This window comes from Meles meles, chromosome 6 (genome assembly GCF_922984935.1).
Source record: "Meles meles chromosome 6, mMelMel3.1 paternal haplotype, whole genome shotgun sequence".
Taxonomy (NCBI): domain Eukaryota; kingdom Metazoa; phylum Chordata; class Mammalia; order Carnivora; family Mustelidae; genus Meles; species Meles meles.
In genome coordinates, this window is record NC_060071.1 from 34261787 (window position 1) to 34284125 (window position 22339).

Consider the following 22339-nt stretch of genomic DNA (forward strand, 5'->3'; position numbering starts at 1 on the left):
ACACAGATGGGGGGGGTGTCTCTTTGTGCTTTGGGAAGTCTCTCTGGTGGCAGAAATCCCAGTCGGACCCTTGGCACCCCAAGTCTGGGAGGGGCTGTGTGTGGGCTGGAGCCAATAGGAGAAGGAGGGAGGCGGACCGCTTTGTCAGTTCACTTAGCCTTGAGCTGGTGCTTATAAGCTGGACCTTGGGAGCCCAGGGCCGGAGTCACCCTGGCAGACCCGCTGCGGTGCGAGCAGGGGTTGCAGCCGCCGTGGGGGACAGCATGCTGGCCAAGGGGCTTCCTCTTCGCTCAGTCCTGGTCAAAGGCTGCCCGCCCGTCCTGAGCACCATGCGGGAGGGTCCGGGGCATCCCAAGATGCCCACTGGGGAGGGGGCCAGTATCTCCACTCAGATTCCTCGCCCCTTCAGTGAGATCCCCACCCCTGGTAACAATGGCTGGCTAAATCTGTACAATTTCTGGAGGGAGATGGGCTCACAGAAAATCCACTACCACCAGGTCCAGAACTTCCAGAAGTATGGCCCCATTTACAGGTAAGCCTGGCAGTGTGGGGCTGGTGGGATAGGGAGGTAGAGGGGCCTGGGAAGCCTTGCTGGACTCCTCTTCCCCAAAGGCTCGGCCCTCCATTCCAGCCTCTTGTCTACTCTTTTTTTTTTTTTTTTTTTTTTAAAGAGGGCGGGTAAGGGCAGAGTTGGAGAATTCTAAGCAGGCTCCATGCCCAGCATGGAGCACGACACGGGGCTTGATCTCACGACCCTGAGATCACGACCTGAGCCAAAATCAAGAGTCGGACACTTAGCTGACTGTGCCACCCAGGTGCCCCTGCTCTTATCTACTGCTGACTTGATTTCTCTCATGCCTGAGGACGGTGGCAGAAGGAAGAAGGCTTCCCAGAGAGTGATTTCTGTTCCCAGCCCCGAGGCCTCACTGCTGCTCAGGCCCTACACCCTCTGAAGCTTTCCTGGGGGGAGGTGGTGAGAGAGAGCTCTGTTCTCTGTGTCCCTACAGCCATTATCCTCAAGACACCTTGGAAGGTAAATTGTCACCCCCACTGTCAGAGGCAACTGAGGCCCGGAGAGGTGGGCATTCTTGCCCCTGTCGCCCAGCTAGATCCCTGTCCCGCTGGAATGCTGGCCTCCCTTCTCAGCCCCAGGCAGAACTGGAACAGTTGATTTTGTCCCCTCCACTCGGCCTGGCTAGAGCTCCAACTTTCCAAGCATCTGCTTTGGTTTCTGCCAGGAGGAAGGACACAGAAAGGTCATTTAGCCTCTGAATGGGGCGGGGGTCTGAGGGCGGGGGGTCTCAGGTACTTAAGCTTCAAGCCATACCTGAGTTCTGTTCTGAGGGGACACGTAAGGGGTAAGGGATGGTGGAAGTGTCAGCTGGGGGCAGGGAGGGGACACCAGGAGGGACAGTGCGTTTTACTTTACGTGAAAGGGTTAAGGTGGGGAAAGGGCACTGATGGGTTATGCTGGCTGGCTTGTTGGTGGGCTTGGGGTGGGAGGACAGGAGTGTTTCCTAAGGGTCCAGCTGGTCATTCTTCTTCCTTCCCCTTCCCACAAGCCCTTTGGAAATCGGAAGTGTCTTTCCTACAGCTGGTCGGAGGCAGGGAGACCCCGGGCTGAGTGCCAGGTTTGGGAGAAGGTGGCTTCTCACTTCCGGGAGATGGTTTGTTATTCCTGCTTCCTTCTCCTTCATTCCTCTTCCTTCTTTCCTCCTCCTCTTCCCCTGCTTCTTCTCCCTCTGGTAGGAACTCCTTCTTTTATCAAGCCCCTTTCTGTTTTCTGAGTCACTATCATCTGAGCCTCTTGTCACGTCCTTGAATTTGATGTTCAGTACTCACATTTTACAAATGGAGAAACTGAGGCTGGGAAGGAGAGGGGTCTTGCCAAGGTCGCGCAGCTCATCAGGGCAAAGCCAGGGCTATTTTCGGAACCCTAACTGTCTGACTCCTAGTTCAGTGTCAGAGTTCTGTTCTAACTCATGGCTCAGAAATTATAAACTTCTGAATACGTGTGATTAAACAATTCAGAAAAAATAGGGGCAAGTGCAAATGGAAATTGCAGTCAGATGGAATCTCGATGTTGATAATATTTATGTAGCATAGAGAATGTGAATATTTGAGGTATGCTGTTTGGCGGGGTCCCACAAGGACATCTAGATGACTTCTTTCCTCTTTTTGCTCTTTAATGTGATTTTAAAAAGACAGCATGGTAGTCCGTAGTGTGGCTAAGCCCTTTGATTGAAGCCAGCCCTGTAAAGCGGACACCTAGCCTGCTCTGGGATATTTTGCTATTAGACACCTTGTTTATCCATCGCACACGTCAGATCACTGCCTTGGGCTAATTCCCAGAGTTGGAATTGGTAGTAACAATAGCCGTTCAAGGATTTTGCTGAGCTGGGTGGGGGGATGGAGAGAGTGGTGTTAGGACACTTGGAAAAACACTGAGGGAACTTCTGGGAGGCCATGGACGAGGCCCAAGGAGACTTGGGAAGGTAGGCTGGGGCTTAATGGGTCAGTGGTTAAAGAGCACTCTCCCTCTCCCTCCTCCCCTCCCCTCTCCTCTCCTCTCCCCTCTTCCTCTCCTCTCCCCTCCTTTCCTCTCCTCCTCACTCCTTCCTCCCTCCCTCCCTCCCTTTGAGGAAGGGGGAGGGGAGAGAACTTGGCTTATACCTGTATGTTTTTACATTTTACCTTACAGTATATCTTGAATTAACTTTCTTACGCAAAAGGCAGAAGCACACGAGAAGTGGACTTTTCTGTCGTTTCCCCGCAGAGACCGTCTACAAAGTGCTTTGTGACATGTACCTGTCCTCGAGGCCTGAGGCTTTACTGTGGTTTTGTTTGAATAGAGGCAAGGTGGTTTATTGGAATCCAAGGAGAGGCAGGGTGGCCATTCCCAGCATTTCCATCCTAGAGCCTAGAAGGGATTGGCTGGCCGGGTGTGTGGACTGCCAACCAAGCCGTCTACACCGAGCCACTCCAGGGGCATGACCATGCTGTTTCTGAGCTCTGCAGTGGGTGTGATGGGGGAGGGTGCTGAGGGTGTAGATACATAGGAAGAGAAGCATGGAAGGGAGGACTTGATGGTCCTTGCGGGCAGGAGTCTCGGGGGAGGGGGTGCTGCCTGGGGACGTGGCCTGCTAGGACAACAGCTCCTGGGACCAAGAGCAAAAGCTGGAACTTGCAGAATGCCCTCGCAGGGTCATGTGCACAGACTTTATCATCTGGTCCTTCAGCAACCCTGTATCCCTATTTTATAGAAAAGGAAACTGGGACTCAGAGAAGGTGAACAATTTGCCTCAGGTCACACAGCAAGGAGGATCCATTCCCAGAACCATTTGCCCTGTGCTCTAGTCCCTGAGGCGGTTATACCGGTCCTGCCCAGGGCCTGCTTGGCTTTCCTGGAATCCGCCATAGCCCTTCTCATCCGTTCCTCCAGGGAGAAGCTGGGCAGCGTGGAATCGGTTTATATCATCGACCCTGAAGACGTGGCCCTCCTCTTTAAGTTTGAGGGTCCCACACCGGAACGATTTTGCATCCCGCCCTGGGTGGCCTATCACCAGTATTACCAGAGACCCCTTGGCGTCCTGTTGAAGTGAGTCTTGGGCCATCTCCCAGGGGCTGGAGGGAGATGACAGAGAGCTGTGGCAGGGGCACTGCTGGGCCAGGCTTGCCTTGCCTTTTCTGGCTGCGCCCTCTAGGCAAATTCCTGGCATCTTCCCATCTCCATAAACAGCTGCCCAGGAACTACACCTCCGGCCTTCAGGGAAGTGCTCAGGTTGAAGATTGTAATGAGTAAATAAAGCCCCAGAGAAATTCTCACTGATTGGCTCACTCATTAAGTCCCATCTTATTGAGCACCTACTATGTGCCAGGCTCTGGGGTACAGTGACAAGTAGGGCAGGGTCCTGCCACCGTGAGTCTACAGGGACAATGAGAAACGCAGACAAATCAGCGTATTTAAGAGTAACGGATACCACATTCCACCAAATTGCTCAAAAAAATTTAAAGTGTGCATGTCAGGTGTGGCTGAGGATACAGAGAGATGAGAGCTCTTGTAGCTTGCTAGCGGCAGCGAAGGCTGGTGCCGTTGTTTCAGAAAATGGTTGGACACTCCCTCCTGCACTTGGATATTCCCCTCCCCACCAGACAGCAGTCTCTGCTCAGGGATAGACTTCCCGGGAATGGGAACAGGAACGAGAGCTAGAATGTTTGCGACAGTGCTGTTCCGGCAGCCAAGCCCAGGAAACCAGCTAAACACCCAACGGGAGTGAGCATGGGTGAGCGCGGGGGGCTCACACCAGTCATAGTGAATGGACTCAGTGACCAGCAGCGATCCAGATAATACTTAAAAATATAAAATCAGTGGAAAAAGCAAATCATGACAGCCTTTTTAAGAAGCCGAAAACAAGTATACTATTTAAGATGGATAAGACCATATTCAAAAGCAAGCAAGGGAGTCAGGCTGGCGGTCCCCTGGGCCAGGGAGACAGCAGGTGGGAGGAGCGACCGACGGGTCCTTTAAGTTACTATCAGTACAGGTGGGCGCATCTAAGCTACTGTCAAGTTCTAGTTTCCGTTCTGGTGGGTTTGTGATAACATCCTTATAAACAAGCAAAGCCCTAAAACTACAAAGAGGGCTTTGCACAGATCTATTTTTGAGTGTGGGCCTTAAGCTGAAGTTTCTCAGTAACCCACTTCAGGGCACCTGAGGTCCCCCACCAGCATCAGTAATGGGACACGTTGGGGGTGTGGAGGAGGAGAGATAGGTCAGTTGTGTCTCTGCAACGGCAGGAGAGATGGTGACCTAGAGGGGCGCTGGAGTGGTAGGAGCTGAGCCTCAGTCCAGGGGAAGAGAGGACAAGCCTGCAGGTAGGCAAACAGTAGAGGATTTGCAAGTTACTTAGAAGCGCTAAGAATAGGACCTCCTGGCCACAGCAGCCGCAGAGGGAGTGGAGGAGGGATGGGGGATTTGCTCTCCTTTGCCCTCTTTCTCCCTATCCCCTCCCCTAGGCCAGGCAACACCTGGGAGATAGAAGGCCCAGGGCATTGCAGGTGGAAGTGAGTGTGGGCTCTGAGCTGTGGCTCCCCCGAGTCAGCCCCCTCTGTGTTTGCCAGGCGTGGGGTCTGTGACCGTCAGGGCCTGAGGGCCTGTGTTTTCTCAGGAAGTCAGGAGCTTGGAAGAAAGACCGGCTGGCCCTGAACCAGGAGGTGATGGCCCCAGAGGCCATAAAGAACTTCATTCCACTGCTGGATCCAGTGTCTCAGGACTTCGTCAAAGTCCTACACCGGCGCATCAAGCAGCAGGGCTCCGGAAAGTTCTCAGGGGACATCAGTGACGATCTGTTTCGCTTCGCTTTTGAGTGTAAGGGGCTTTTGTCTACCTGGCAGTGGTCCTGTGGGTGGGAGAACCAGGCTCCTACCTGAAGACCCAGCATAGACCCTGAAGAAGTGTTGGCATTGGCTTCTGGGATGAGCTGCTGGATCCATCATCTACCTCTCTCTCTCCTGGGACATTGACCTTCGGGGTCTGGGAGGGGAAGGGAGGACTGGGTGGTTAATCTGAACTGAGGATCTGAATTTGAGGATGTGTAGGAGTTTTACAGATAGGGTAAGGAGGTCAGACAGTATGGGCAGAGGGAACAGTGCAAGCGAAGGCCTCATGGCTTGATGGGGATCCTGGGGTCGCTGCAGATTTGGGATGTCCAGAGTTTGGTACAAAATCAACATTCAAATTCCTGACCCAGTAGGCGCTGTGTCTTCTGGGCTGTGAATGGCTTATTACCAGGGCTGTGTTCCCTAGTCTCCTGTCTGACCTGTTTCAGGAAATAGCCAATTCGGTCAATTATGGATGAGAAATCTGTGTCTCTTCCTAGGAGGAAAGCCCAGAGGGTGCTCGGGGTGCTGGGGGAGGGGTGGGGGGAACCATTTCAGCCCCTCCCGTGCCCTTTCCCAGCTTTGCTGGAGACTCTGTTTCCTACCACACATCTTCCACGTGCCCCTCTCAAGGACGTGAGTGGTCGCTGGCCTTGCAATTTCAGCCTTTGGGGACTCAGGCTTTAGTTTCTTGATGAAAGAGCCTGAGGTTGGGCACGGGAGATCCCGTGTGTTGGCGGGGGTGGTGGTGAGCTTCTTGGGAGCTGCGGCCCTCAGAAGGGGCCCTTCTGCCCCCCTCTGCAGCCATCACCAACGTCATGTTTGGGGAGCGCCTGGGGATGCTGGAGGAGAGAGTGGACCCTGAGGCCCAGCGGTTCATTGACGCTGTCTACCAGATGTTCCATACCAGCGTGCCGATGCTCACCTTCCCCCCGGAACTGTTCCGTCTATTCAAGACCAAGACCTGGAGAGACCATGTGGCTGCATGGGATGTGATTTTCAATAAAGGTGAAGACAGCATCCTGGGTAGCCAGGTCTGGGAGTCAGGAGAGCTCTGTCCACCTTGGAGGGTGGGAAACCCAGGCCTGGGATTGGGGAGAGAGAGAGATAAGAAGCCCCTGTCCTTTTGGTGGGTGGACACGGGAGGCGGGGAGGTTCTGGAACCCCTGGCCATGGAGGGCTAAAGCTTGGTTATTGGAGATGGTTAGATTTTTCTGGAGAAAGAGGATCAGAGCCATTCCTCTTTACTTCGAGAGGAGCCCAGGATCCCCGGAGGGTTAAGGACCAGTGCTTCAGACACAGCTGTGCTTGGTGACAGCTTGGGACTTTAGTGGGAGAGATAGGTAAGGCAGTGTGAAATAGGTTGACTGGGGTGTGGTGCTGAGGCCAGACCTGGAGTCAAATTCACTCTGCCCTGACACCCCCATGACCTTGGGCAAGTCACTACCCTTGAGGACTTCTGTTTCCTTATCTGTAAAATGGGAATGGCATCACTTCCCCCCGAGAGCTATGGTCAGGTATTAGATGGTGACGAAGGGTTTAGCAGAGAGTATGAGCTCAGCAAAGGGGTCACTGGAAAGCTGGGTCCCCAAACCCTCAGCCCTTGGTACCGCCTCCCACTTTTCCCTCCCACCTGCACAGAGCTCACTTCTTTTCCCATCCTGCACAGCCGAGATCTACACCCAGAACTTCTACTGGGACCTGAGGCAGAAGCGAGACGTCAACAATTACCCGGGTATCCTCCACCGCCTCCTAAAAAATAACAAGCTGCTCTTTGAGGACGTCAAGGCCAATATTACAGAGATGTTGGCCGGAGGTGTGGACACGGTGAGGTGGCCCTCAGCACATCCTGTCCCTTCTTGGGCCCTGGGCCCCTTCCCTGCCAGTCCACCCCGTCGCCTGGGGTGGGTCTCCCTTTCCTGGCTGCATTTCTTAAATATCGATCTCCTAGAAGGCTGAGGTCGCATCTAACACCCATGGAGTTCGCCTTGAGGCCGATCCACCATTTTCTCTTTGTCTGTGAGAAGGGAGCATCTAGGTGTAGGTGGTGGGGTTGTGCATGGGGTCACACAGTGAGAAGGGAAAAGCCCTCCAGTCACAGGTGGAGAACGCAGAACGCTGGATTCAGGAAGGCAGGCAGGCCCTCCGAAGAGCTGGGAGCCAGTGGAATTTGCCCCGGCCTCTCCCCACTCCAGACCTCAGTCCCCCTTGGCACCCCCAGCGCCTGAAGGCATACTCTGTGGTGCCTCCCTCAGGTCCTTTCCACAGGCAGGACGATACCCCAGAAACTTCTGGAATGACAAAATGTCTGGGCTGTGTACCTCCCTTCTCCCAATACCATCTGTTGTGAGAGTGAGGGTTAACTACTTAGTGTTTATTAGTTATTAGTTGGGATTCAGGCACTGAGACTATAAAGATGAATACAAGAGACCTCAAAGGTCCCATATAGCTCAGAGAGGAAGGGGCTATCAGTGCAGGGGCTGCCATAACAGAATTAAAACCCAGAACTTGAGGGGCGCCTGGGTGGCTCAGTGGGTTAAGCCACTGCCTTCGGCTCAGGTCATGATCTCAGGGTCCTGGGATCGAGTCCCGCATCGGGCTCTCTGCTCGGCAGGGAGCCTGCTTCCCTCTCTCTCTCTCTGCCTGCCTCTCTGCCTACTTGTGATCTCTCTCTGTCAAATAAATAAATAAAATACTAAAAAAAAAAAAAAAAAAGCCAATTGACTGAAATTCGGAATTTAAAAAAAAAAAACCAAAAAACCAGAACTTGATTCTCTCGCCGTTCTGGAGCTAGAAGCCAGATCCATGTGGCGGGGTGGGTTTCTTCTGAGGCCTCTCCGTGGCTTGTGGATGGCTGTCTTCTCCCTGTGTCTTCACACGGTCTGTGTGCCTGCCTGTGGCCTAATCTCTTCTTCTTAGAAGCACCCCAGTCCTATTAATTAGGGACCCCTCCCTCCAGGACCTCATTTTACCTTCGCTCTGTAAAGGGCCCTATCTCCTGATATGGTCCCATTGTGAGGTACTGGGGGTGGGGGTTAGGACTTCAACCTAGGAGCTTGGTGGGTACATGACCCATCCTGTGACAAGGAGGCAGCCCACGCCCAAGGGACCACGTCACCGTGCTGTAGGGCCCAATAGCCAGGCAAGTGTCGAGGAGGAGAGAGGAGCAAGAGAGTTTCTGGCCAGGGAGAAGCAGGTGTCAAATCCCCCATGTTAATAACTTTCTTGTCCAGGTGTCATCTTTGTGTTGTGCTCTAACACAGGACTATTGGTCTGTGGGACAGGCTGCAGATGAGCCTTTGAGTGTATTTTAAACCTGGTCAGTAATGTAGAAGACATCTTCCAAACTGCTCGCCTGCACCAAAGCAGGGGTCCTTGGGTAGCACTTATGAAGCCTGTCCTATATGGCAGGCAGGGGTCTAAGCTTTTCACACATATTAACTCATTGAGTATTCCCAGATGGCAGTGGTAGATATGTTACTATTCTCCCTCAGTGTTAGCTGAGAAAACGGGAGCACAGAGAGGTCAAGTCACTTAGTCAAGGTCACACAGCCAGGAACTTTTTTTTACTACTTTATTAAACAAGTATCTCCTGAGTAGCCACTCTTGTGTCAGACCTTGGAGGTAATGAGACAAATACACACGTTTGCTCCGAGTCTTAAAGACAGAGTACATCCTTGCTTCCTGGTTTGGGAGGGGAATTCTAGAAAGAGGAAATGGCAGGAGAAGACTTCTGGGCTTTGGGAGCTGCACGTAGATCCCTGCAGCTAGAGCGGGAGGTGCATGTCGGGCAGAGGGGAGTAGTGGGGCTGGGAGCGGTGGGCAGGTGTTGGGGGGCCCTGTGGGTCACGCACGAGCTTCTGGGGCCACGTAAGGGTTTTAAGCTGAGAGGTGACTACCTGGCATTTTTTTCCCGAGTGTGCCTGCTGGAGGGAAGGAGAGTGTCCAAACCTCTTGGACAAAAATAAGATCCCTACTAAGATGACAGGTCCTGGCTGTAAGAGGGAGGGCGGCTTCCACCTAGAGTCCTACCACTGAAGAATCTGGGGCTGTGGAGCTTGACCAGTGACCCTCATACCTCCAGCTAGGGCTAATGGTCACTGCTTCCGCCTAATGCCCAGCTGAGCTGGTTCGTCTCGGGATAAGCCCATGCTAACTGCAACACCGATGGGAGAAAGGTTGGGCGCTTCTGGTTTCAGTATCTTTGGGCCTCACTTTATTTTATGTTCCCACAGCCAAAGGCTGAGGTTTAGGGGAAGGTCTAGTGGGAGAGGGGTGGAACGGTCATCATTTAGGATTACAGCCCTTACAGAAGTAGGATTTAGCTTCCAAAGCCCTCCGGGCCTCCTCTGGAAGAAGGCATTGGCTGTATGGGTGACTCCACTGGCTGGGGAAACAGGTGGGCCCTGGTGACGAGGACAGGGACAAGCGCTGCTCAGACATTTCTGCCCTGGGGGTGAGAAAGGCTTTTTTGGACCTTCTCCTTTAGAATTTTGTTTTGCCTTTGTGGATGGTGGTCTCTGGATACGAGGAGGAGGGTGGGCAGAGATGCTTGGAAATGAAAGTTGAGCATGGGTTTAAACGTTCCAGGAGTGAAAAGTCCTCTTCTGCCCCCGCCCCCACCCCCCGCCAGACATCCATGACTCTGCAGTGGCACCTCTACGAGATGGCACGCAGCTTGAGGGTGCAGGAGATGCTGCGGGAGGAGGTCCTGGCTGCCCGGCGCCAGGCCCAGGGAGATGTGAGCGCGATGCTGCAGCTGGTCCCGCTCCTCAAAGCTAGCATCAAGGAGACACTGAGGTAAGCCCGCCCCTCCCTGCCTGCCCTCCTCATCCCCCAGATCCCTGGGCAGGGCACAAGGGAGGGGATTGGTGGCAGGCGGCAAGAAGTCTGGGGGAAACAGCTGGGAATGGGGAGGGAGGAAATAAGGGTAGGGATCCTGTCTCCAGAATCCCTTCCGGGGTGCAGTGGCTGGGGTGGGTGGCTGGGGTGCGGGGTGTCTGGGCCTCAGGGCATCAGCCCTGAATGTTTCTTCTGGCAGGATCCATCCCATCTCCGTGACCCTGCAGCGGTATCTTGAAAATGACTTGGTTCTTCGGAATTACATGATTCCCGCCAAGGTAAGGGCAGCCAGGGGGGCTGGCGGCCCTGCCAGTCACACACAGACGGTGGCGATTGGGGTTTCTGTCCCCTCTTTCTTCCTGGAGCTGGCGGCTGGGGTCCTTGGCAGCAGTCCAAGTGTGAACCAAGGGCAGGGGTACTGGGCATAGTGGGTGATGATCTCTGGAAGGTTGCCCACGACCAGGGTTACCCCACGGGCTGCCTGGGTCTTGGGAGCCCTCTGGGGCTCAGCAAAGGGCAGGACAATTCCTGGGGCCATCCCCGGCCTTGAGTCTTCCGGTCAGGCCCACTGGATGGGTGAGGCTCAGGGAGGGCTGGGACATTTTTCAAGGTCACACAGCAGGCAGCGTCTTGTGCTGGGAAGTTGGACAGCCTGAGTCGGGGGGCGGAGCGGGGAGCTGAGTTATGCTCCAGGCTGAGGCCTCTGCCCACCTTGTCCCCAGACATTGGTGCAGGTGTCCACCTATGCCATGGGCCAGGACCCTACTTTCTTCTTCAATCCGAGCAAGTTTGACCCAACCCGATGGCTGGGTAAAGACAAGGACCTCATCCACTTCCGGAACCTGGGCTTTGGTTGGGGTGTGCGACAGTGCGTGGGCCGGCGGATCGCTGAACTTGAGATGACGCTCTTCCTCATCCACGTGAGTCCAACCGGGGACATCGAGGCAGCCTGGGCTGGCTGTGGCCTGAAGGAAGGCACTGACCCTCCTACTCCCACTTCTGTCCGGAGCCCAGGGAGCACAGGGCTGGGGACATCTGTCTCCCTGACTTGCCCTCCTCCTCCCCCACAATTTTGGGCTGATCTACTACTGCCTCCTCTTTTGGGCTAATCTTATTACCCAGGGGTGTCCCCTGGCCATCTGTTCCCTCCATGTGGTGACAGGGTGGGTGTGCGGTGGGACGAGGTTTTGTCAAAGCTAAGGCGAATCAAGGGGACAAAGCACCAGAGGTGTATTTCACGCATGGGGCCGGGTAAACAGGAGCTGGTGGTTGACCCCTCAGAGCTCCTTGAGTCCCACGCAACAGGTGACACCTACAGGTGAATGAGCCTGGCCCTGGAGGGGAGAGAGCCTCTCCTCTAAGCCCACCACCTCTTTCTCAGATTCTGGAGAACTTCCGAGTTGAAATGCAACATCTCTGTGATGTGGGCACCACGTTCAACCTCATCCTGATGCCCGACCAGCCCATCTTCTTCACCTTCAGGCCCTTCAGCCAGGACCCACCCCCCGTGTGATTCGAGAGCGTGGACTCCGCCTCTGCCACCCACCAAGCCAGCAGGGGTGCTGGAGGGAGGCCCAAGGACAGCTCGTCTGTCCTCAGTCTCCCTCCCCTGCTCCTTCGGACCAGCTCTGAGAAGAGAGTCCGTACTCAGGGGTCAGCTGCCCAGCTCAGCCAAGACACCTCTCTTTCCTGCCGCCTCCTCCCCCTCTTCACTTGCCCCAGGAAGGCAATAAAAGACTGAACTACGTGATGTGTTTTCATTTCTATCTGACCCCCTGGGTTTCCATCACTCCAGTGGGGATTCCCCCTGGCCTGGATCAACGGTGGGATCTGAGCACGAATGAGGGAGCCTGAGGCAGCTGTGCCTGAAGCCCTCTCTGCTGGGACTCCCACCCCCTACAGCAGCTCAGGAGCCAGTCGGGTCAACCTCTTTGTTGTCTGGGGTAGAGGTGAGGCAGGGCAGGCCGGCGGTGGGCTGTTGCCACTGTGCAGGAGCTACTAGAGCCGTAGGCAGAGGGACAAAGGACCTCGTTTCTGTTGAAGGCATAGGGTGGCCTGAGAAGTGTGGGCCGATCTGGCTTCTAGGAAGGACCGCACAGCAGGAGTGAGGCTCTTGCTGGGCTCTGATTAGCTGGACCTTGGGTGGGAGTTCCCTGTGGGGTCCTGAGACTTCCTGCCAAGGCCCAGCTAGAGTTCTGGGGGAAGACTAAGGCTGAAGCCTGTGAGTGAGGGTCTGGTGTGAGGCGGCTGACCTAGAGAATAAGAGGCCAGCATACTTTCTTTGCCCCACCTGACCTTTCTCTGGGCTTCTCTAGGCCTCAGCTTCTGGTTCTAGGGATGTGCCCACTTGTCCAAGCTCTGGGCAGTAGGTGAGAAGACCATGGCTAAGTCTGGTATGTTATTTGGACTGCCGGACACTGGTCCCAATTTCAGCCCTCTTAACCCCCTCTGAGTTCCGTAACTTCCTGACCTGACCAGGTGCCTGATCCCTCCTGGCCTTCCCTAGCCAGGTCTAAGTCCTGCAGGCAGATGGGGGAAGTTAACCTTGCTCAGGACAGCGGCCCTGTGGCCTTGGTCTCTTCTACGAGCATCTGCAGGCTCTGAGTCCACTCTTAGAGCCTTTCTGCTTTTCCCTACCATGCAATCCTTTCTTATTGGTTTTCTTTCTCCTTCCTGCTTCCTTTCTCTTCTCTGGGTCTGAGTTGTCTTTGACTCAGAAATGTTAGAGCGGGAAAGGGCCTTAGCATCAAAGAAGGCAAGCTCTGCATGAGATAGATGGGGAAATAAAAGCCCAGAGAAGTTGCTTGGGTCACTCAAGGTCACACAGCATGCTTGTAGCTGGAATTCAGGCCTCCTGACTCTCAGCGGAGGGCTCCTTCCTGAGGCCCCATCTGCTTTCCTGTCCCTGGCTGTATTTGGACGCAATATTGCTAACTTAGCCTAGCCCAGTTAATGGGGATATTTCACACTAATATGTAATTGATTGCCACAGGAAGGCTTTAAGTCTTTCCATTCCCAAGAAACAGATAAATCTGTTGGCTCTCCTAAAATGGAAGCTTCTGGGATAGGCAGGAGGCTATAGGGCTGTGGTGGAGGGCCCCGGTTCAGAGTGGGGTCCGGCAGGAGGAAGGTAGCCCCCTCAGCTGCCCTACTCCAGGAAAGAGGTGAATGTTCACTGACCTATGGCATTTAATCCAGTCCTCTGGGTCTTGGAATGAGACTCCCCAGCACACAGAGAGGGGGCCCTGCTCCAACTACTCAGGTCTGCTAAGACTCAGGTCTTCTCAGAGTTTGAGGGCTTGTTGAGCTTAGTCTCCAAGCTGGGCATCAGGGGGTCCAGCTTCGAGGGTCGCCTGTGGTCCTTGGTGTGGGCCAAGGAGTTCTGTGGTATGCAAAGCAAAGGGAGGTGAGTACGTCCCTGCCCCCGGTGAGGGGGCAGAGTTCACCTTGCCTGGCAAGGCCTCGCAGGATCATGCCTTCACTATGGGTTCCAAACCTGTTTAACCGCAGCAGGCCCACCCAGTTTCTCCAAGAGTCCCTGGGTCTCAGCAGGAGAGTTTGCAAAGGCAGGCCTGTGTTCCCTAACGCCCCCCTCCCCATCCTCATCAGGCCTTTCCCAGGGCCTGGGAAGGAGCAGAACCCTGCGGGCTCAGGAGCCGGAGCCATCGGGTTGCTCTGGGAGGCTCGGGGGTCTGGGGCTGAACTGGGTCTGGGTTCTTGGGGGGAAGGGCATCTGTGAACAGAGCTATTTGTGCGGACGAAGCCAGCAGCATTTCTCTCAGGTGCCATCCCCCCATCCCCGGCAGGTGGGCAGCACCATGGGGACTGAGAAGTTGTGCTCATGGGACAGCCTCAGGGGCCCTGGAGTGCAGTCGGGGCCACAGCGATTCTGCCTGGGAGCAAATCCAGGGCTAAAGCACAGCCAGCACCAGAGCCTTCCAGAAAGGCCTGCGGGGGCAGCCCTTCATCCACAGCCATGTTCCCTTGACTCACCCCCACCCGTGGGAAGCCGGTAGTCTCGGGCGGGGGGAGCTTTCTATTCCCCTTGGGCAGGTGGGGTATGGAGACCAGGCCAGGGCTCCTGATGGTAATAGGGCAGACACAGAGCACAGGTCTTCTGACTTCCAGTGGGGAGCAGGTCTCCCCGGACGGTTCTTCTCAGGGCCCAGGAACTTGAGGTTGGGGGTGGCGGCTGCCAGCCACGCTGCCTGCAACCCCCGGAGCTTGTCCAGAGAGATCACTCACGGGCAGGTCAGTGGTGACGGAGTTTGATGGGGGCCCCAAGCCGTACTCTTGCTCCTGCAGCCGCATGGCCAAGTCCTGCTTCTCGCGTCCCCAGCGTCGGGCTGAGTCTTCTAACTGCAGACACGGAGAGGGACAAATGGGGACCTGCTGGGAAGCAGGGCTCATCCCTGCAAACAGGACAACCAGAGCCCGGACTGTGTGGGCTCGCTACCTTCTGGAGACATCAGGCCAGGGGCAGGTGGGGAGGGCTAAATGACAGTCTGATTAAGGCCCAGATGGACCCTCCCTGACTTCCAACAACATACTGAGCCCCGACCCTGGGCACACACTGAGCCACAACTCTGGTCACACTTGGACCCTGACTCTGGTCAAGGTCTGCTGAGTGGTGAGCCCGCCCAGCCTGACTGACCTCTGCCTCGGTCATCTACCTGGTTTTCCAGGGATAGGATCCGGCTCTGAGCTCGTTCTAGCTTGGCCAGAAGGTTGAACTTGTCTGAGGTGCTGGCAAGAAGATCCTACAGGCAAAGCAGAAGCTCACACCAGTCCACCGCGGGGGACTGCCGCCGTGTAGGCTCAGGAGGCCGGGAGCTGCTTAGGCAGAAACCAACGAGGTCTGAGTTCCCAGCTCAGGTGCCTCATGCAAGCCTCAGACCCAGGGCCAAACCCTCGTTCTTGAAGTAGACCCGAGGTGGCAGGTCCCCGCTGTTTTTCCCATGGATTTTGGTTATATGGAGTTTCTGCATATCATTTTCTAAATATAAAACTTACTAGGAAGCATCAGCGCACAGGAAAGAATCTTGGTCTTTTTGTAAAGTGAGGGCTCCCCTGTCCCCGCACTTTACCCGTATGTCCCCGCATCAAGGGTGCTTTCAAACAGAACTCACCTCCTGTAAGTCCTGGGATGAAGGGATATGGCCTCCGCTGTCCCCTGCCCACCCCTCTTCTGTAATTCCGAATGTCTTGTCTTTGGGTTTGCATAAAGCAGGGATGCCTGCAGCGGCCTTGGAGGTAGAACGGGGCAGGGGCACCCACCTGTGCGGGCAGGGCCTCTGTGCCCTTGGAGTGGCCTGGGCCATCTGTCTCTTGCAGTCCCTCTGCCAGGTCTCCTCCTGCTCCCAACTCCCTGGGGTCCACCTGGGATGGGGGAAAAGTGCGCTCCAAGGCTCAGAGAGGCTGGTGTGGAGTCCAAGTGCAGGTCAACCAGGTGGCAAAGGGGTCAGGGATCAAAGGCCAAGGGCCATTAGGGGCTTGCTTTCTCTCAGGCTGCAAGAGGAGGGCAAAGGTGGAGCTTTCAGACCCAGGTGTGTTCTCCAGGAGGAAAGAGGCGGGCCTGAGTGCTGGCACCCCGCGGGCCTCCAAGCACACTGGAGACCCTGGGAAGCCTAGCTCCTGACTGTGGTCTTCAACTTGGATTGTGCTGCACGTGATTGCTGAGCACCCAGCGGCCTGTCCAGGGAGGCCCAGGCCTGGCCTGGGTGGGCGGCTCTTACCGGCAGCGCCTGCTGCTGTAGAATGATGGGGGCTGACGGGTGGCGGTTCTTCTCCAGCTCTGCCCGAAGCCTGGCGTTTTCTGCCAGCAGGACTGAGTACAGGTCCACAGGCAGGTTCTCTCCCGTTGGCCCCGGGGGAAGGTCAGAGGCAGAGAGCGCAGGGAAGGCTGCGGATGTGGCCACAGCTGTTCGCGAGACAGGCGTTCCTGCCCCCTGTCCCTGGCCTGATCTGCCTGATCTGCCCCAGCGCTTTGCTCCTTTCTGTCCCTCCACTGCTCCTAAGCCTTCAATGGCTCCCTGCTGTCAGGTCATCATTCTAGGCTCCTCAGGATCTGACCCCTGTGTTCTCCATAACCACTCCCCGAGGCGTTGATCCTGGGTCAGTTTTAACTCTTCACCTCTCTCTGTCCTCCCCTCTCCCCTCCTGCCATTGTCACTCCCTGGGCCTCTGCCCTCACTAGGCTGCCTTCCCTTCTCTCATCCCACTCTGGGATGACCTCGGGGTTCCTGAAAGGCAGCCCCAGCTCGCACAGTTTTCCTAAGGTCTTTAGAAGTGTACCCCTTGCAGTGAAGGCTGACACGGGGCTGGGCACGCGGGGGTTCCCGGCGGGGCTTAGAGATGGCTCAGGGAAATCCTCTGCCCAGGCTGGCCTGGCACCGCAGGACCTGGTTCGCCCCCCTCATCAGAGCCACCTCAGACTGGCCATTCTAGATGGCTTTGGCTAATGTCAGTGGAGGGAAAAAACAAGTGCTGCTTGTTTGGTAGAAGCAAACTCTTTGAAGACATGGTGAGATGAGGAAGTACTGGGAAGGGGTCGGGCAGCCCCTCTTCCCCAGGCTGTCTGCTCACTCCGGTCTGCGGGTCTGAGCAGGACCTGCTATCATTCTAGCCCAGCTCACACACTGTCCCCACATGTACCAAGGGGCTTCTTGGCAGGAGAAGGGAGCCCAGGGGACCTTTGGGAGCCCCTCACTGCCTGCTTCAGTAGGGGGATAGCATCCTTGGCCCCAGTTCTGTTCCTGAAGCTGATTTTTCTGGAAGGCCAGGCCCCCAGGGCTGGGACAAGCTGGGGAGCAGACTCACCCATGGTGGGCTTTCCTGGCACCTTGTTGAGCAGGGGCTCCTTCCTGTCCCGCAGCTGGTCCTCCAGCACCCGCTCCATCTTCTCGATCACCTGGAGGGCAGAGCAAAAAGCTGGGCTGGCCTGGGGGGTGTCTTGCCATTGGGGGCTGGCCCCAGACGCCCGGTCCCCCATGGCACCTGCCTTCTCCTGGTGCCGCACGGTCTCCTCCAGCGCCTTTGTCTTCTGCAACTTGTCCTGGTACCGCTTCAGCAGCACCGCCTGTGGCTGCTGAGCCTGGTGCAGGAGGAGCAGCTCCTTCTCTCGATCATTCTTCTGATGGTGGGAGAGGGGAGGGGGAGGGAAGACCCTTCCACTGAGCCTTCCATTGAGGTGCCCCCTTCCCTCCAAGCCTCTCTCTCTTTTGCTCCCAGACTCATCTCTGGACACCCCCCAGTTCCTTCCCCTCTGCTCCCCCTGCCCTCTCCCCTGCCCCCCAGCCCCAGCTCACTCGAATCAGCTCATTCTGCAAATGCTGCACTCTGTCCCTCAGTTTCTTCAGCTCCAACTCACTCAGTAGCAGTTTCTGCTTCATGGACACTGGTGGGGGCGGGGGGGGCGGGTACCGGCTCAGGGAGGAGGCATTTCCCAGCTCAGCAGAGCTGGGGGCCGAGGGCAGGCATCACTCAGTCCTGGGACTTGAGATAGGACTGGAGTCTCCGCTCCCCATCCCAGAGAGGACCCCACTGGTGTCCAGGAGCAGGCACAGCTGGAAAATCTCCCCACTGCCCTGGCTCGCAATCCAGAGCCTGGGCTCAGGTAGGTACCCGGATGCTCTCAGGGACCCATATACCCTCATCCAGCTTCTGGGCTTTGTTGCTGTTGTCCGGCTCCTCCTCCCCTCCCTGCTGGGTCAGCTGGCTCCTCAGCATGTGGTTCTCGGCCTCCAGCATGCTGGCGTGTTTCCGCAGTGACAGGATGTCCTCTGCCATCTTCTGCATGGCCCGCCGGTAGTTGTTCATCTCCTGTGGGTACTAGAGCTCAGAACCAGGTCCCCAGCCCTACTGGGGCCCCCACTCCACATCTGCACCCCCTCTTGGAATTCAGCAGATCCCACGCTGTGCCATTGAGTCTTAAGAACTCCTTAGGGAGGTGGTTATGACTTGGCCTCCGCCCGTCCTGGCCACGGGAGAGCAGTCATGCCAATGGTCTCTCCCAGGGCCCATGTCTCTCCTTGTGATGCCAACGAGGAGGGACCTGGGGCTCGCACCCCCCGGTGAGGGAGCCCCTGAGTGGCATAGACTCGAAAGGACCCAGGGCCAGGTTTCCAGGCCCTGGCTAACTCCGAGCCACTTCTCTGACTTCTCCTTCTCCCTTTCTCTAATCCGTGTCCTTACTCATGTCACTGAGAACACAAAGAAAGACCTTCAGAACTCCCCGGGAATGCTGCTTGGGGGTTGAGCCCAGGCCCCAGCACTGCCACCAACCTGGGGGGCAGGAAGAGACATCGGGCAGGCCCAGGAGACCCAGATAAAGACTCAAGGTCAGGGATGGGATTCAGCAACAAAACCTAGGGTATGAGATGGGACCAGGCTGCTGAGCTCTGTCTTTGGTTAAAAGTAACAACGGCCATCATATCTGGAGCGCACTGAGCGCTGAGTGTGTTCGGGTTAGGTCCTCCCTCACTGAGTCCCCACACCCAGCCTCCCCACTGCACTGATGGGGAAACCAAGACCCAGAGAGGTGTGTAACTCACTCGTCACAAAACTAATGAGTGGCAGAGAGAGGGTCTGAGACTCAGGCCTTCTGGCGCTGGAGTCTGGGGTTCTTAAGCATTGTGCAATCCCTCCAGATGCCGGAGACAGGAACTGCACAGTGTGTGGAGAAATGGTAGGAGGAGCTTCCTGAAAAGGAAGATTGGTGTAATCTCAGTTTGGGAAAAAAATTCATGTCTGTCCTCCTGTATGCATGGGAGATGAATGGGTTACCTGAATGGCATTTGTTTTTTAATAAGAAGGTCCCTACTATTATTTATAAAAAGTTTTATAAAGGGAATTTCTTAAATATAAATATTAAAGAGGCACCCAAAATGGGAGGACAGGAAGGCCGCTAGAGGGGGAGGAGGTGGGAGAAGGGAAGTGAGGCGGGCAGTTTGCTAAGCCCTGGTGGCTGGTGTCCCTCCAGAGGCTTCGGAGGCCTGCATGTGGGAGTGGAGGGCTCCTAGCCTGAGCCAGGTCCCCAAGTTTCCAGAAAGCAGAGCTCTGCCCCCCAACTCCCACCTGGGCCCCCTGCTGACTGGGGATGTGGCCTGGCTATAGGCCACTGGCTCCAACCTGCTGCATGGGATCACTGGCTGGTTGGAGAAGGGTTCCCAGACAGCGGGGACTCATCAGACAACACTTGTCACCTGCCACTGTCTAGCCTTCTGGCCAGACTCCGTCTAACAGGTGCCAGTGTGGGGTCCATCTCTCCAGCATCTGCCCCAGTTGGGTTCCAGGCTTTGGCGCCTCTAGATCTGCCCATCTGGTGTCCTTGGGCAGCATCGTTAACTAAGAGACTTGGCCTAGAGACTGCGTGCGCGCGCGCGCACACACACACACACACACACACACAGGGCCTTGCAGTCAGGCCTTGGTCAGAAGCCCAGTGTGACCACTGGCTCACTGAGCCCAGACAGGCCCTTCCAGCTTTCTGAGCCTCAGATCCCTCTGACAGGTGAAGCACAGGGTTGCCTTGGTGGCCACACCTCTGCTGGGCCCTGTAGCTTCCATCCATGGCAGCCCCAAGCCTGACATGGGTGTGGGAGGCCCAGGAGACTGCAAAGAGGAAGCACATGTTATTTTGGAAAAGGAAATTTGTCCCTCTTCCTCTTCCCTGGCCCCGTTCCAGCTTTGATTATGTTAGCTCTGTATAATTACAGAAGCCTCCGAATGGGTTTCTTTGCTTGTGGGAGTAAATCTCCTAGAGGAGAACACACACGTGTGAGAGTAGTGTTCCAGGAAGCTCAGTGCATTCAGTTCGTAGACTTCTGCTGGGATTACACTTGGTCTCTGGCTACAGGCAGAGAGATGTCTGCACAATATTGTTAAATTTAAAAAAAGCATGCAGCGCATTGATATGATCCCATCCAAAATGTGTGTGTGCGTGCACGCTCATGCATGGGCATGCATGCAAGTATATAAGAACATTGGCTACTGCTCTCTGTTTGGGAAGGGAAAAGCATATTTTATGTATACTTTTAATGTAATATACAAAAATACATATTTTAGAGAGAGAGGGAGAGAAATTTGGGGGGGGTGGAGGGGCAGAGGGAGAGGGAGAGGGAGAGAGAGAATTTTAAGCACACTTCACACCCAGTGTGGAATCCAACAAGGGACTTTATCTCAAGACCCTGAGATCATGACCTGAGCCGAAACCAAGAGTTGGGCACTTAACTGACTGAGCCACCCAGGTGCCCTGATTTTATATTTCTAATAAGAATATATCCATATAGGGCACCTGGGTGGCTCAGTGGTTTAAGCTGCTGCCTTCGGCTCAGGTCATGATCTCAGGGTCTTGAGATCGAGTCCCGCGTCCGGCTCTCTGCTCTGAAGGGAGCCTGCTTCCCTCTCACTCTCTCTGCCTGCCTCTCTGCCTACTTGTGATCTCTCTCTGTCAAATAAATAAATAATCTTAAAAAATCATTATTATTAAAAGAATATATCCACATATTATTCATCTAATTTAAAATAATTTTAATCTAAATACATTGAGGGACATACCATGTTCATGGATTGAAAGGCATAATATTTAAAGAATTAGTTCTTTCCGGGGCGCCTGGGTGGCTCAGTGGGTTAAGCCGCTGCCTTCGGCTCAGGTCATGATCTCGGGGTCCTGGGATCGAGTCCCGCATCGGGCTCTCTGCTCAGCAGGGAGCCTGCTTCCCTCTCTCTCTCTGCCTGCCTCTCTGCCTACTTGTGATCTGTGTCTGTCAAATAAATAAATAAAATCTTAAAAAAAAAAAAAGAATTAGTTCTTTCCAAAATTGATTTATAGATTTAATGCACTTACAATAAAAATCATAACGTGTGTGTGTGTGTGTGTGTGTAGAAATAGACACACTGATTCATTAATGGGTGAGAAATAAAAAAAGGCAAGTATAGCTAAAATATTTTTGAAGAGGAACAGTTGGGAAGACTGACTTTATCAGTTATCAAGACTTATGACAAAGTTACAGTAATTAAGACAGGGTAATATCAGTGCAAAGATTGATAAGCAGGCCAAAGAAGCAGAATAGAGAGCCTTGAAATAGACCCATGTGTATATGGGCTCTTAGTTCATGACAAGGATGGCATTCAAGGGCTGTAGGGATAACACTGTGATTGCAGTAAATTGTGCTTTGTCTGTTTGATATCTCTTTGGGAAAGGGGAGAGTTGACTGCCATCACATATCATAAACAACAATAAATTCCAGATAGATGGAGATCTAAGTGTAAAAGGTAAAACAGTAAGGCTTCTAAAAGACAAAGATAAGACTATCATTAAGAACTTCGGGGAGGGAAAGTTTTTGAACAACAGGACACAAAAAAGCACAAGCCAGAATGGAAAGGGTTGATAAATGTGGTCCATTTAACTTAAGAACCTCTATTCATGGGGCGCCTGGGTGGCTCAGTGGGTTGGGCCTCTGCCTTCGGCTCGGGTCATGGTCTCGGGGTCCTGGGATCGAGCCCCGCATCGGGTTCTCCGCTCAGCGGGGAGCCTGCTTCCCTGCTTCTCTCTCTGCTTGCCTCTCTGCCTGCTTGTGATTTCTCTCTGTCAAATAAATAAATGAAATCTTTAAAAAAAAAAAAAAAAAAAAAAGAACCTCTATTCATGAAAACACATTATTAAGGGAGTGAGTGGGCAAGACCAGTAGGAGATATTTACAACACGCACAACGGACAATAGGCTCATATTCAGATACAAAAATAACTCCTATGAAGAAGCAAGAAAAAGACACTGAAGAGCATGATGGACAAGAGATTTGAACGGGCGCCAACAGAGTAAGTCAATAAGCATGTGAATTGGTGGCCACCCTCATTAGTCATTTAAAGCCACAGTGAGATACTACTATACACCCACTGCAATGACAAAAACAGAACAAAACAATCCCACCTGTGTCAAATGTGGATGAGGGTGTGGAACATGTGGAACTCTTCTTCACTGCTGGGGGAACATAAAGGGCCACCGTCACTTTGAAAAACCCCTGCCTGCTGGACACTATTCAGGTTGAATGTAGCCTATGATCCTGCAGTTACATGCCTGGGTGTGTATCCAGCACCAACACGGGCCATCCACGCATCA

The 22339-nt window shown here is 54.5% G+C and overlaps 2 protein-coding genes across 3 annotated transcripts in view; one reads left to right on the forward strand and one right to left on the reverse strand.

The window, feature by feature from the left end:
* Positions 1–213: 213 nt before the first annotated feature.
* LOC123944229 (cholesterol side-chain cleavage enzyme, mitochondrial) lies at positions 214–11962 on the forward strand. 2 transcript variants are annotated; one of them, XM_046009137.1, is made up of 9 exons: positions 214–532; positions 3443–3598; positions 5169–5368; positions 6184–6387; positions 7049–7206; positions 10013–10179; positions 10421–10499; positions 10944–11141; positions 11704–11962. In XM_046009137.1, the coding sequence occupies exons 1-9, from the start codon at positions 264–266 to the stop codon at positions 11851–11853; spliced, it is 1581 nt and encodes a 526-aa protein (XP_045865093.1). In that variant the 5' UTR covers positions 214–263; the 3' UTR covers positions 11854–11962. The 2 variants fall into 2 exon arrangements, with proteins under 2 accessions (XP_045865093.1, XP_045865094.1); XM_046009138.1 differs by having other exon boundaries at positions 11603–11884.
* A 1533-nt stretch (positions 11963–13495) lies between these two features.
* The window catches only part of CCDC33 (coiled-coil domain containing 33), a 101284-nt gene continuing 92440 nt past the window's right edge, over positions 13496–22339 (reverse strand). The window contains exons 14-22 of the mRNA XM_046007110.1: positions 17871–18042; positions 17529–17617; positions 17222–17353; positions 17041–17131; positions 15957–16123; positions 15499–15600; positions 14895–14981; positions 14467–14580; positions 13496–13603 (exon numbers count right to left, since the gene is read on the reverse strand). Of these exons, the coding sequence (XP_045863066.1) occupies positions 13496–13603; positions 14467–14580; positions 14895–14981; positions 15499–15600; positions 15957–16123; positions 17041–17131; positions 17222–17353; positions 17529–17617; positions 17871–18042 (1062 nt within the window). The remainder of the gene's footprint in view (positions 13604–14466; positions 14581–14894; positions 14982–15498; positions 15601–15956; positions 16124–17040; positions 17132–17221; positions 17354–17528; positions 17618–17870; positions 18043–22339) is intronic.